Source organism: Micrasema longulum, unplaced genomic scaffold, assembly GCF_059751315.1.
Source record: "Micrasema longulum isolate JH-2025_06_02 unplaced genomic scaffold, ASM5975131v1 h1tg001240l, whole genome shotgun sequence".
NCBI lineage: Eukaryota > Metazoa > Arthropoda > Insecta > Trichoptera > Brachycentridae > Micrasema > Micrasema longulum.
The window spans coordinates 19862-33786 of record NW_028278427.1 but is presented as its reverse complement, the minus strand read 5'-3'; the positions used below and the strand labels follow the sequence as shown (position 1 = coordinate 33786).

Here is a 13925-nt window from a genome sequence, read left to right as displayed (position 1 = left end):
GGGACGATATATTTAGATTCATATTTTAGGAAGATGAATGACTGTTAAAGCAAAGGTCGAAAACCGTGGGATTTGGTTACGCAATACTATCACCGTATGTTTGCCACATGCATACACAATCTTACATCGATATTACGTCTTTGTGTTTGTATTATTTTATAGATCAATAGAACAGGAGGCCTCATTACAGTACCTGGTGAAAACCAGCTCAGAACACCCAAGTCTAAAAAAATTCAAAGCGAAAACACTCTCTCTACATACCCGACAACTATTGACTGGCGGTTTTTTATAAATATCACTCATACTGAAAACATTTGTTTTCCGAATACCGGATACCGAATATTTTTTTTAATTTCATATTCTAAATCCGTGATTTGAATTTATTAAATTGTAGGGTTTTTACTGCCATTTTTTCCGTGAGTTGGCATTTTTAAAGGAGATTTAAGTCAGAAGCCTCCAAGAAAAAAAATGACTATTAATTTATTACATAAATAAGTTTCCATTATTCATTCATTTAATTACATTAAATGAATGATAAAATTAAAATCATGCGTATAAAAATGATACACAATATTTATAATTGTTTGATTGTTCAGCCCTGTTTTATACGTTGTTCAACAAATTTGATTATTATGCGGAGAAAAAAAAAATGTGTACAGTCAATATAATTACTTAAAACAGCGGGTATATTGTATCAAGGCAATTTTTTCAAACCCATCCAAACCGTTTGTTTTGAGAAAATAAATAGTCAATATTAATGTATTATACATAAAAGAGATGGAAGTATTGAATTAAAATTTATAATATATAGTGAATGAAAAATATACAGATCAGTTTTAATTTTTGGTTTATAAAAAAATAAAATACTTTTGTACATGTTTTTTTTTAAGAAAAATAAATTAATTAAATGAAAAGTCTACACTTTATTATGAAAAGAAGGGGGGTAAAAGGGGGTGGTTGAGCCGATAATTTGTTCCAATGTATTTTAGCCAGAAGAATAAGAGAGTGGCTACTCGATCAAGAGTTTATATATGAATAGTAGCTTAGGTGTAAATATTTTATTTTTTCATGTATTTTCTTGTATTTAAAAAATAAATTTATATATTATTATTTGTATAAACATGTTTATTCTGATCTTTTCGGCTGTTAATTTTTATATGTTATTCATGGTTTTTATAAACGTAAATAATATTATTAAGTCAGTATAAATATAATCTTCACCAACAAGCTACAAAAAGTGGCTTGGTGGGACTTTAGTTTTAGTGAAAATATAACAAGTGAATTATGCTATTAAATAAAATAAAATAAAATAAATAATCGTATGTAAGTAGACACTGGCTAATTTTGATTTGTGAGGTTGCCACGCCTGACGAGGCATTTGTTGGTTGGTAACATTGCTCGTCCTCCGCGACACTCTTCGCTTTTTTCAACGAGTTATGTTCACACGCTTTTCTTATTGTTGAAAGTATTTCGCATTTTCGCTGTAAAAGTCAATATAACGCCACGAACCTTTTTATCATCTATCGCCATCATTCATCATCCGCCGCGCCGCCTCCAAACTCCAGACAATTGTGTGTGTGCAGTTTTCCCGATCACCAGTTTTCCCGTTAGCGCGTGAGTTGATCGCCGACAAAGAAGAAGACTCAATACCCGGTTAGTCAGTGTTTTTACATATTGATTTTCTCTGGTTTGAGTACATTTCATAGATTCTTGGCTGCATAATCCACTAGCTCACATTGGCAGTTTTGGAGCAAATAATTTAATTGTCCGCTATATAAAAAATATATGTAAATCGCAAAAGGAGAAGTCTATTTACACGGCTTCTCCAGGGGGAATGAAAGAATAAGGTAATAACGCAAATATTCAGATCGTGACTTTCTAATCGTGATTAAAATGTGAGTAAAGTAGCGTCGCTGACATTAGTAGGTATATTTTTGAATACGATTTTATTCATATTGATTGTTACTATCACAATATGTTATTTTTTCATACACAAAAGGTAGATGCCGTATATACAGACTTCAGTACAGTTTTAGACAGAATCAATCAAAATATATTATAAAATTATAATGTTTTGGTATACATGGTTCACTACTGAATTGATTAAAAATATATCTCACGCGGAACACACTGATCATAGGAATTAGTGGGTTTTCTGGTGATCTATCTTTCGTGACTTCGAATATACAACAAGGATCGAACCTCGGATCCCTTTTATTTCTGATAAAAATGACACTATATTCTTTTTGTTTGCTGACGATCTAGAAATCTTCAAAACCATAGAGAAAGTTCTAGACCGTCATGATTTACAAAAAGAATTTGATTCATTAGTCACATGGCGCAACGATAATGACCTTTACTTCAATAAAAATAAATGCATATCCTTTCAATTCAGAAATAAAGTAATAAGAACTTGTTAGTCATACGAAATTGACAATAATATATTAGAAAATGATTTAACTAAAAGAGATTTTGCATCACACAAGATAATGCGATCACCAAATCGCCTATACAACAAAACAAATCGGGTTGCGGTCCCGTGGCTAGTGTCTCGGACTCACGGATCAATGGTCCGTGGTTCGAATCCCACTTTACTCCAACTTTTTTTCCATTTTCTAATAGTGAGTTATTTACAACTCGTTGAAAATGGCCCTAAAAATGAAATATTTGGGTAAATCATAAGAAAGAAAATATTTCTTTTTATAAAATATAAAAAATAAAAATCTTCTGAAATTTGCGAATTCATTTTACGAACATTAAAACCATTTAATAGTCCAGTTATTGGATTTACTCTTTGTAAATTTTTGGTAAAGATTATATTAAAATTCAATTCTTCAATATGGTCTCCTATCTACGATATCCATAAAAAGCTGTGGAATCCGTGCAACGCAAATTTCTAAAAACAATTACCCATCGAAACGATTTAATCAATCCATTAAATAATTACTTCGACAGACAGAAATGTTTTCATATTTAAAGCCTGGAATTCAGGAGCACTTTAGCTTCATTAATAGTTTACATAAAATTTTATCCGGAAGAAGGACGCTCAAGATCTAAAATTAACATCAATGTTCCGATTCGCGCCACTTCTATTTGCATTGTATTTGCTGTTACCTCACTGGGGTGTCCCGTGCCAAGGGAAACATTTTACAAAATGTGAAACATGCCTAAGATTAGCTTTTCAACAAAGTTTACATAATAATAACAATAAAAAAACGTAATTAAACTAATTAACTTAATTATCATTAACATAATAAACAATAAAAAACTAAAATTATCACAAAAAACATAACTAATTTATATAGACCAATGGAATAAATTTTATAAAAAGTACACACATTTTACCTATTTGGCTTGATCCACTTATCGATCCGTGCGCAACCCACCTCCGCTATCCATTTCTTTATAAAGAAATTATATTCTGAGAACTTAAACATATATTTTGTAAATAATGTTGTATACAACATGTGTACAATTATTACCATAAATATTTTATACTAATTTGATGAGTGTTTATAAACCAACACAATAGGATTTTATTTAATACTTGTCGAATGATTTAAGTAAAAAACTCTTGTTTTTTCAATTATTTTTTTTATCTATTTTCAATTAAACCTGGATTACTCCATCAAGCATGTTAGCTATTACACCACGGGCTTCCAATTAAATATCAATTATTACATCCCTAATGTTGTAATACTAGTATTGGATTCATGCCCCTCGGGAGGTTTTCATGATTGATATTTATTTCAGCAGAGATAAAAAACTATTTGTAAAAGATAACTAAGTCACCAACCCGTTCAATGTGTCCTTAGAAATTTAAAGTTATGTTATTTAAGTGGCAAACGTCACCAAAGTAACTTATCCGAATAAGAAAAAAGTTACCTTTATTCGAATTAATTATTTTTCACAATTGAAACATTTTTGAAAATATTTCTTTGAATAAAAAATAATTATTAACCACAGCATTATCACAATTATTCATACTATTTTCTTCCTTTCAGTTACTCTTATAGTCAGATAGTCAGATTAAAAACAAGCAAAAGTCACTTGACTAAATTTTAGCCATTTCCCTTATTAAAAACTATCAAGATTTTTTAATATAATAGATGGAAAAATTTTAAAACAACCATAAAATAAATGTAAATGAATTGTGTTGTGTACATAATTTGTGTGCATTTTTTTTTCTACCCGCTTACGACTGTTTGTGTATTTACAGTTACAATTTTGATTTTTATTTTAAGCTTAAATCAGTCATGGAAACATCAGCGTAATCTAGAATGGGTAGTAGTTATGCTTTTATAATTTATGTATATCATGTTATTTATAATTTTACTACTTATATGTATTTGAATGTACCAAATGTTTAATTTTATTTCTTAGTTTGTATATTTAACTTATGTACCATACTTAAAATACGTAAAAGCCCTCCGGGTGTTAATTGAATAAATAAAACCTCCGAAACACAAAAAGCAGTTTTTTTCTTGGTCTCCAAACTTTTACTTCTCAAAAGGATTATTTTTGCGTAAGCGACGATATGAAAGTGGAGGAATGACTTAAGTTTTCGATTACGTAGTTTTTTCGGGAGTCATTACCCTTTTTGAGATCGTTTTAGGGAAACTGTCGTTTCTTGCCTTCTGTATTCAAGAAACCAATTTCATATAACCGACTTTATATCATGCCGTATATCTTGATTCTACTCTGTATCACTTAGAATTTAAAAAATACTTTTTAGTAATTCTTTGAAAAAAAAGTATCTGCATTAAATATTTGTAATATCAGACAATTTTTTTACATTTCTAAATTGAAGCAAAAAAGTTTTATATATTCGTCAATAAATATTTAAATATACTAAGAATATTGCCATATTACAACAGAAATGAAGAACATTTTTTTATTATTATTTTTATTAAAATATTTAAAATTTTGATAAAAAGATGAATACAATGAGCTTTATAGAAGGGAGTTCATAAGTTTTGGTATTTACAGGGCTCATGAACTATAGGGGCCACTTAAGATACTGTTTAACATTTATAATTCATTTTGCTGTCAATGTTTCAATGCATTATAAGCAATTGCAAGAAAAAAAATCCAAGAAAAGTTTTTTTTAAATGGTCTGGATGTTGTGGTACATTTTCATAACTCATCATAATCATCATTCCTTTCGACACCTAATGGTGCATATGCCGTGCGCATTAGTTCACCAATCGCAGTGTATGTTGATCATTTTTGTTTCATGAAGGTAAGATGATCAGTCTTACGCTTCAGGTACCAGTCCAGGGACTATGAAATATTCTAGTGTGAAAACACCCTTTCAAATAAATGTTTCATTTCAACCATGTCGGGAATCAAACCCTAGACCTGTTTCATGGTAGACAAACACGCTGACCACTGCACCACGCGGCCAAGTATAATCCTTATTACCTTAATACCTTCGTGAACCAAAAAATATCAAAAGTTATGTTTGATTTATTTTAATTACGAAAGACTTTAAATTTGTTGCAACAGAAGGGAAAACTAGGAAAGTCTAGACATTTACAGGGCTTATGTTATGACCTGTCATTGGCTGGTAAAGGTGGCTACTTTACAGACAGTGAAACATTCATTAGTCTGCCTTTGTTTGAATTTCCTCAGCATTTCCTCAATATATTCCATCTCTTTACTTTTGGGAAGTAAAAGAGCTGAAAAATTTAATCGTGTGGGCAAGATTCATCTAGCTGAACCAATTCACCTACTAGGCAACGCCCGAAAAGAGTTTTTCTATTTTAATACTTTTTTATAACAGTCAACAATGTTTTGAATATGTCCAGATGTTTGAAGCCCTAGGAAGGAAATCCAGTGTGTTTACAAGCATTTGAACATAGTCAAAACAGTATTGATGTTATATCTTGCTTAAAGTAGTCCATTTAAAAAAAAAACAAATCAGGAGGAAAATACGCGCAAAGTACCGTAAATTTACTTTTAAAAATATTAAATGGTAATAAAAATTACTGATGTTTTTTTCCTTGAATAAAAAAAAAAGTCAACACATAGTCTTATTAAGTATAATAAAAGGTTTTGCTTACCTGCGGAATCGCCAAACACAAAGCTAGCAACCAAATCGCCATAACAAACTTGATTGCTCTCGACAGCTTGGACATTGTATGTGACAGGAAGGGGTGACAAATTGCCACATATCTTTCCACAGTGAACGCTGTAATAGTCAGGACTGTTGCGTTGGCAGAAGTTTCAGCGGCGAACCCTTGTATTACGCAGAAAGCCTCTCCAAAGATATAAGGATACTTGGACCAAATATAATACATTTCCGGTGGAAGCCCACTTACTAAGAGTAACAAATCAGAAACTGCCAAGCTGAACAAGTAGTAATTTGTAGCGGTGTGCATAGACTTATTTCTTGATATAACTACACACGTGCTGACGTTGCCGATTACCCCTGTTATAAATATTATTATGTAGATCACTGTGATTGGTATTATTATGAAAAGTGGGTCCCTGTTCGGTCCCCAGCCATTGCTATAATTTCTGAACACCTGTAGATCGTACTCAAAGTCTGAATGCTCTTCCGAAATGTTCATCATCTCGAAATAGTCCGCAAATGATGCACTAGTTTGAAAATCTAGGTCTTCCAGATTATCCATGGCCTTGGAAGTTCATTTTTATTGAGAATTAGTCACCAATTAACCAAATCCATTTCTAAAATTAAGATCAATTGATTTAAGTAACGCATTTCTTAAAAATGTATTTAATATAATATGCACAATTTTAGCGAACTCATTTATATAAACTTTGTTTTTTTTGTAAACTTATTTCCCTTTTTTGGAGGTGAGTCATATTTTAGGCATTTTAGCATTGCTTTGTCTGTCAATTTTTCCTCTGTGCCAGCCATGCTGATAATTGCCCTTTTAGTATGCATTTCACAGACATAAAATGGTTGTTTACGTATATGGCCAACATTGTGACTATAATTTATGGGGTGAAGAATGTGAGTCTCTTGAGAAATCATACAAAGTCCCGAGTCTTGCTGATGTTCAAAATGTTGCTCCAGTCAGGGATAAGGCAAGAAATGAAAACTCTTTTCATTTTTCATTAAGGAATCTGAAAATAAAAAAATAATGGTTAAGATTTTGCATTGTATCAAGATAGTTTCAAAAGTTTCAACATTGATTTATCCCCAGTATCTTGCACTCTACTTTATTTATTTATTTATTAATATACGGAATTTCTGCCATTTACACATTTGTAGTCTAAGAAGTGCTTGAAAACAATTAAAAAAAAAAAATCAAGTATGATTTATTAATATACTCGTACTATGCACATTATAAATTACTTGAAATACATACATATTTAAAAGTAATTGTACAATAAAAAAATACTTTAATCAATCAAATTATAATTATTCTAGCCCGATCTCTAATCTCCTAATATTTACATGTTGAAAAAATAATAAAAATATTATGACGAAACTCATTAAGACTAACTGAAAAATTGACTTTGTTTTAGATCATGTCTTATTTTTGTTTGAAAGATAAATAAAATTCATAATTTTTTGTTAAATATTATGAAAAGAAAACTATTCATCCACAAAATTATAAAATTGTGTTTATTTATGTAACAGTATAAAAATAAATCCATAATTATTATTTGCACGTAGGTAAATTGTTGATAGAAACATTGAAGTACGTAGGTAAGTCCGAAAATTGTCGGAATGGAAAGGTTGCCAGAGAGAAGCGGATTCTAATATCCATAAAAAAATAGTGTGACTAACCATTGGTATTGACAAAAATGAGTAAACGGTTTTCAAGTTATACCCAAATAAGTGGAACATTCCGAAAAAAATATCAAGTATGGATAAAATTTAAATTCGAACCGTCTTTAAATTTCTCTCTAAGCGCAATAAATCTGAGCATATTATTTTGAAAGAGATATCAGCAGTTTGCGAGGGACCCTTTTCCTAGAAAAATCATAATTTAATAATAGTTTAGTCTTTTTAGAGATGGCATAGAGTCAATAGAAGATAAACCCGACACTGGTGGGCTTGATGAAATCACTTTATCTAACTTTATAAAAATAGTTGAAAAACTTATATCAAGATAGGCCCGTTTGAAGAAAAAAGAGTCAGCAGAAATAGGAGTAATGTTTTCATTTATGTACTTTGAGTATGACATGTCATGATCTTGGTATGTCAAAGGTCAGCAAGATGGGTGATGGAAATGGTTTAGCCACTTCAAAAGGCATAGCGCATTGAGGGATCGTACGACTTTTTATTTAACAACCAGTAGTTTTAACACTTCTTTGTTTAAAAAAAAAAATTTATATAGTTTCACCGCATTGGGACGATTTTTATTGTTTTATTGTCGACAAAACAAATTAGTTTGTTAATTTCTCTTTAACACCACGCGAAGAAAGCCGCGGCTTAAAGCTAGTTTTATAATAAATCTTAATTAAAATTTCGAGACATTAAACGTTTATGTTGTGAAAAAACTCGGAAATATAAGCGATAAGTGATTTAATTTTCATATAAAAAAAATAAATGTGTTACCGTGATATATTTACTAATAACGATGGCAAAATAATGTTTTTTTAAGGCAGCGATTATGTGAGTGAAAAAAAACTAGGGATTTATCAATCAAACATTGAAAACGATCAAGAATGTTCGAATATTTCAACGCCAGAATGCCATAAAAATATCGTAAAATCACAAAATCCCTTGGATAAAATAAAATGTAAAGTGGAAACGGAATTTTCTTTACACAAACAAGAAATTTCACATTCGTTCCGAAGTGTTCTTTATATTCTTACCATTTCCAAATCGTCTGTCACGTCAAGTATCATATTTTACATTCCAGACCTTACAATAAATTCATTTTAAAGTGCTGTGTAGATTACCATTTATATTTCTTTCATTTCATAAATGTATATAGCGGACAAATTGGACGTAGTTATGCAGAAAACAGCCAGTCCACAATTTCGGAATGATGTTATCGTGTGCAGTAAGGTAATTATGATATTAAATGTTACCAAATATTTGTACATAACTATTAACAGACTTTTCTTTGCCTACCGGTTTCGAGATGTACCCGTTTCTTTATCAGGACACCAATTAAACCAACATTCACAACCCACCATTCACTTTCATCATAGTTGTTGCACAAAAATATTTTTAAAATGACACGCATTTCAATAAGCATACCTTAGATGCACTGCATAGGTTTTTTTTCTTATTTTTTTTATTGAAAAAGAAATACTATCGTTCTTATTATTTACCCTAATACATACATTTTGGTGGCCATTTTCAACGAGTTGTAAATAACTCACTATTAGAAAATGGAAATCAAATTGGGGTAGAGTAGGGTTTGAACCTCGGACCTCTGGTCCGTGAGTCCGCAACACTAGCCACGGGACCACAACCCGACACATGAACATATTTTATTCTGTTTGAGAAATAGTTGAAAAAAGAGGGTGGGAATGAAAGAAGGGGCGTGAGTTTAATAGGTAAAGGGTGATCATTTCAATGAAACATCGTGTAATGAGCTATATTGAAAGGTTGTTTGATTATTGATCAAAGTAACATTATTTTTTAAAGCTTTCATAGTGTCAAATTTTGACCTTTATTATTACCCTCTATTATTCATATGTAAGATTTTAACGCGTGTATCTTTATTAAATCATAATTGAAATTAACTAGGTGATTTGCGAATTCGGAGAAATGGTTATTGTGAAGACACCTGTTTAAATGTTTTTTTGATTCTGATACCAAAATTTTTTAATGTTCTTCCGACGTTAAATAAAGGACAAGAATTGCATTTTAATTTGTATACACCTGAATTTTTTAATCAACTTTTTAAAATATTAATTGATAAACAATAATTAACTAGAATTGTTGTTTTTATAAAAAGCAGGTTTGGTAATATTTAGTGAAAATTTACGTAGTAAAACGTCGAAAAATCGCTAAGTAGTTATGTAAAAATATTTAATAATATTTATTAAAATGTTTGACTGTACAGTTAATGATTTAAATATCAATAATATAATAATAATATTTTCTGTTATTGATGTGTTCTGATTTAAATAGCCACGCCACTTTTATACAAAAAACTGTAATAATTACCATCTTGAAATAGTTTTGATTATAAAAACGACATTTCTCAATTGGCAGAAAACATCCACTGCTCGATATTTTTTTTACGGTATAGATGCTGATGGGGAGATTAATGCCTTCAGAAATCTAGTTTATTTAATAAATTTAAGTAAATAATACTTAAAAATTTTAGTTTTATAAATTCATTATTTTTAAAATACCCAGATTAATAAAACATGTTTGAAAACAGAATAAAGAATCAAGTTAAATAACATTACCAATGTTTTTAGTATGTCCGATTGTTTATAAACAGGCTGGATTTTCTTCCTAAAGAGTTATTTAAATTTTAAGCTTTACCTAGTAGGTGAATTGATTCATTCGGATGGAATTCACCCACATGCTAAGGATTTCAGCTCTTTTACTTCACGAAAGTCAACAGAAGGAAGAGTGAGAGAAATGTAAATGTTCAAACATAGGCAGAATGGTGAATGTAAAGTGGCCACTTAAACTAGCCAATGACAGGTCATAAACCCTGCAAATGCCTAGGCTTTCATATTTCTTTCTCAAAAATATTTTCCCTCTATTCCAATAAATCTAGATAAAATTACATGTTTAATAAATAATGACACAACATACATCAAAGTTTTATTAGGGCTGGATGTGTTCTCCAAAATACACATCTTGAAAATTTATAGTCTGCCTTACTTTTAAAATCATGAAAACTGGTAAAACACGTTGTTATTTTTTTTTTTGTTATAAAACAAAACAAATTAAAGTATTATTACCGGGGGGGTGAAACCCAGTATTTTGTCTACGAACATTTGGACACACTCAAATATTGTATTATTATTCATTTGTCAAAGTTGAAAACATTCCACAAACACTGTTGTGAAGATCTGATTATTCACTCTTTTCGTAAAAGTGCCATTACGAGTATCTCAGTTTCACGTTTCTATGGCTGGCTGCTTTTAACATAACTACCTTCAATTGTCATCCGTTATTTAATATAATTTTATGATATGTGTCAAGACAGGAAAATTATTTTATTTGATTTTATGATATAATGTTTTTGCTTATCGGCCCAAGAATAATAGTGACATAACTTAAAAATATGTATTCTTACAGGAGAAAAGTTGAACACAACCAGTGAGGGAATTACAGTAGAAAGATACGCAAGCTAAACCTTCACAACGATGGTATAATTGAAAGTAAATTCTCCCGAGCGATTACGAAGATACACTACCGACCTTGTATCTTCATGTTTTGAGTAGGTACATCGATACATACCAAGAAAACGCGTACCTACCGGTACACATATCTTCGCTCTGGGTACGTTTTCTAATGCGAAGTTAAAATTTATCTTCAATTTTATCTACAAAGTAAAATAAGTTTTCTGTATGAAAAATATATTTTTTTTCTAAACATGTTTGATTACCGGTTACCGACGAAGATATTTCAGATTTTTATACAAATAAACACTTTAGTATACAAATATCGATATGAGTTTAAACCGTTTAAGCAAATACCGATGAAGATGGCCGTTCATAATCACAGCCCAGAACTGACATATCTTTTCTGTGGCGGAATAGCTGAAGAGAAATTGCCCCAAACGATTGAAAAAATACACTACTGACCATGTATTTTCAAATGCTGAGGTAAGTACATAACTAGTAGTAAAATTATGTTCAACGGAGAACCTTTGGCCTTTATTGCGGTATACTTATTTAAATTTTAAATCGTTTTGAGGTCGCTACTTTTATCATACAAAAAAATTAATGCCAGCTTATACAGCAACATTTAGGGATCGAAGTTTGAAAATTTGTGGTAATTTCAACGCATGCGCGAAATTGCCTGACGTTTGAGATAACATAATGCTCATTGCGCGTGCCCCGTAAGGTGCAATAGCAACACTTTGAAATAAATATTGCCACTATGCAAAGTAAATACTATAATTTCATTTTTTCTTATCTTCCTGAAAACACGTGTCAACATGTCGATAGAGCTACTTTCATAACACCGAGATAGATAAAGGTAGAAGAAAGGTAAAACATAACTCTTCTGATCAACATCATAAAAAGGCAAGGTTAACACATTCTTCAACTTTATAACACTCCCACTTTTCCACTATTCCGGAAAACGTTTAATATCCATTTTACCAGTATAATGATGTTTCTTTCGTTCCAGAACCCTCTTGACCACTTCTCTTAATATCAGATCCCTATTGGAGTGTCATCGTGTTGTGATTGTGGTTGATATTAGAGTGTTCGCATAATATATTTATGTATGTAACTACTATAGTTAGTGACGACATTTGTAAATGCCAACCACGAACACTTTACACAAGGTGTATCTTTATTAACATTGATTTATTTTTATTTTGAAAATACGGCCTTAGCTGATAACAACAGTTTTTATGAAGTAAAGGGTTTGATCCGTCAGTCTGGTCACAGTAAGTCACATCTTGCTAGAGGGTGTGATTCTATTAAATGCTGCGAATGCTTAGTTGCATTCCATCGGAAACACTACTGACTAGTCCAACTTGTTAGCGCCCACGTCGCGAACCCCGGACAATGGGATCACACTCATAACGGTGTGATCACAGCAGATAACGAGAAGATGAAAGTCGAGTTTCTGGCGCATCAAAACCAGAACCAACCAGCTAAGGGAAGGTTACCCCGACATAAAATTCCACCAGATAAGGCAACGGGAAACCACTCAAGTCATATTTTCCCAGGAATCACTACGGCAAATACATCCAACAAGCAGTTGTATTGGCCTCGGAGTAGCGCAGGACCAAGATGCTTTTGCTGTAGTGATCGCCAGCGTCGGGGGGACTTGATAAAGTACCGCAAGAAAATATGAAGAAAAATGTACAAGAAGCTTTATAAAAATAACATTCAACCATGTAGCAAAGACAAGTGAGGGCAAAATAATAATAATATACAATATATTCATAAACACGGTCAACATATAAGACTTTGAGCTAACTCATGCCAATCAATCTTCATCTCACATTGTGTTTGTTGCAAAAATATTTACAAAAAGCCGGAAAATCTATCCCAAAGCATTCTAAGTTGTGTGACGAATTGACTAATGTACACATTCTGGACATTTGGGCATAAAAACAAAAGTTGCACTTAGACGATTTGTTAAATAGTTCATTTAAACTTCTGGTGACACAGTTGGGATCATGAAAAGTAATTAATATTTAATTATTTGTAAATATGTGTATTAACTCTTGAGAATTGACAAATATTATTCTCTTATTACATTACATTATTTTCTTCCACTGACCGGCTTCAAAGCAAACAAGCTTCTTCGAATAATAATAAATAAAATAAAAATAAAAAATTGGTGGTTAAAAACAAAGTTGTTTTATTTATTTTATTATAATGAATAACCACAAACTTATTGCTTCAAATGTAAACTTAATATTGCCAATTACGTTTATTTTTTAAGTTTTTGTACTTATTTATAAAGTGTACCATATAAATGTTACATTACTATTATTCTTTTTTTTTTCAATGAAAAAATTTTTTTTTCTTTCTGATTATTTATCCAAATATTTCATTTTGAGGGGCATTTTCAGCGAGTTGTAAATAACTCACTATAAGAAAATGGGAGTCAAGTTAGGTTAGAGTGAGGTTTGAACCACAGACCTTCGATTCGTGAGTCTGAGACACTAGCCACAGGACCTGATTTGGACCACTACCCGATTTATTGAGTTATTTTATTTCTGTTTTTATTGTGACAATTATTTAGTCAATTGAATTATGAAACTACGTAAAATTTAAATTTAAAGATCTTCATCCTAGTATACCATGTTTTACTAAGTAGCATGTTTGAA

The 13925-nt window shown here is 31.0% G+C and overlaps 1 protein-coding gene across 1 annotated transcript in view; it reads right to left on the bottom strand.

Moving 5' to 3' along the window:
* The window catches only part of LOC148276325 (pyrokinin-1 receptor-like), a 70124-nt gene extending 63486 nt beyond the window's left edge, over positions 1–6638 (bottom strand). Inside the window, exon 1 of the mRNA XM_088234428.1 lies at positions 6066–6638. Coding sequence (XP_088090554.1) covers positions 6066–6638 — 573 coding nt within the window. The remainder of the gene's footprint in view (positions 1–6065) is intronic.
* Positions 6639–13925: the final 7287 nt, after the last annotated feature.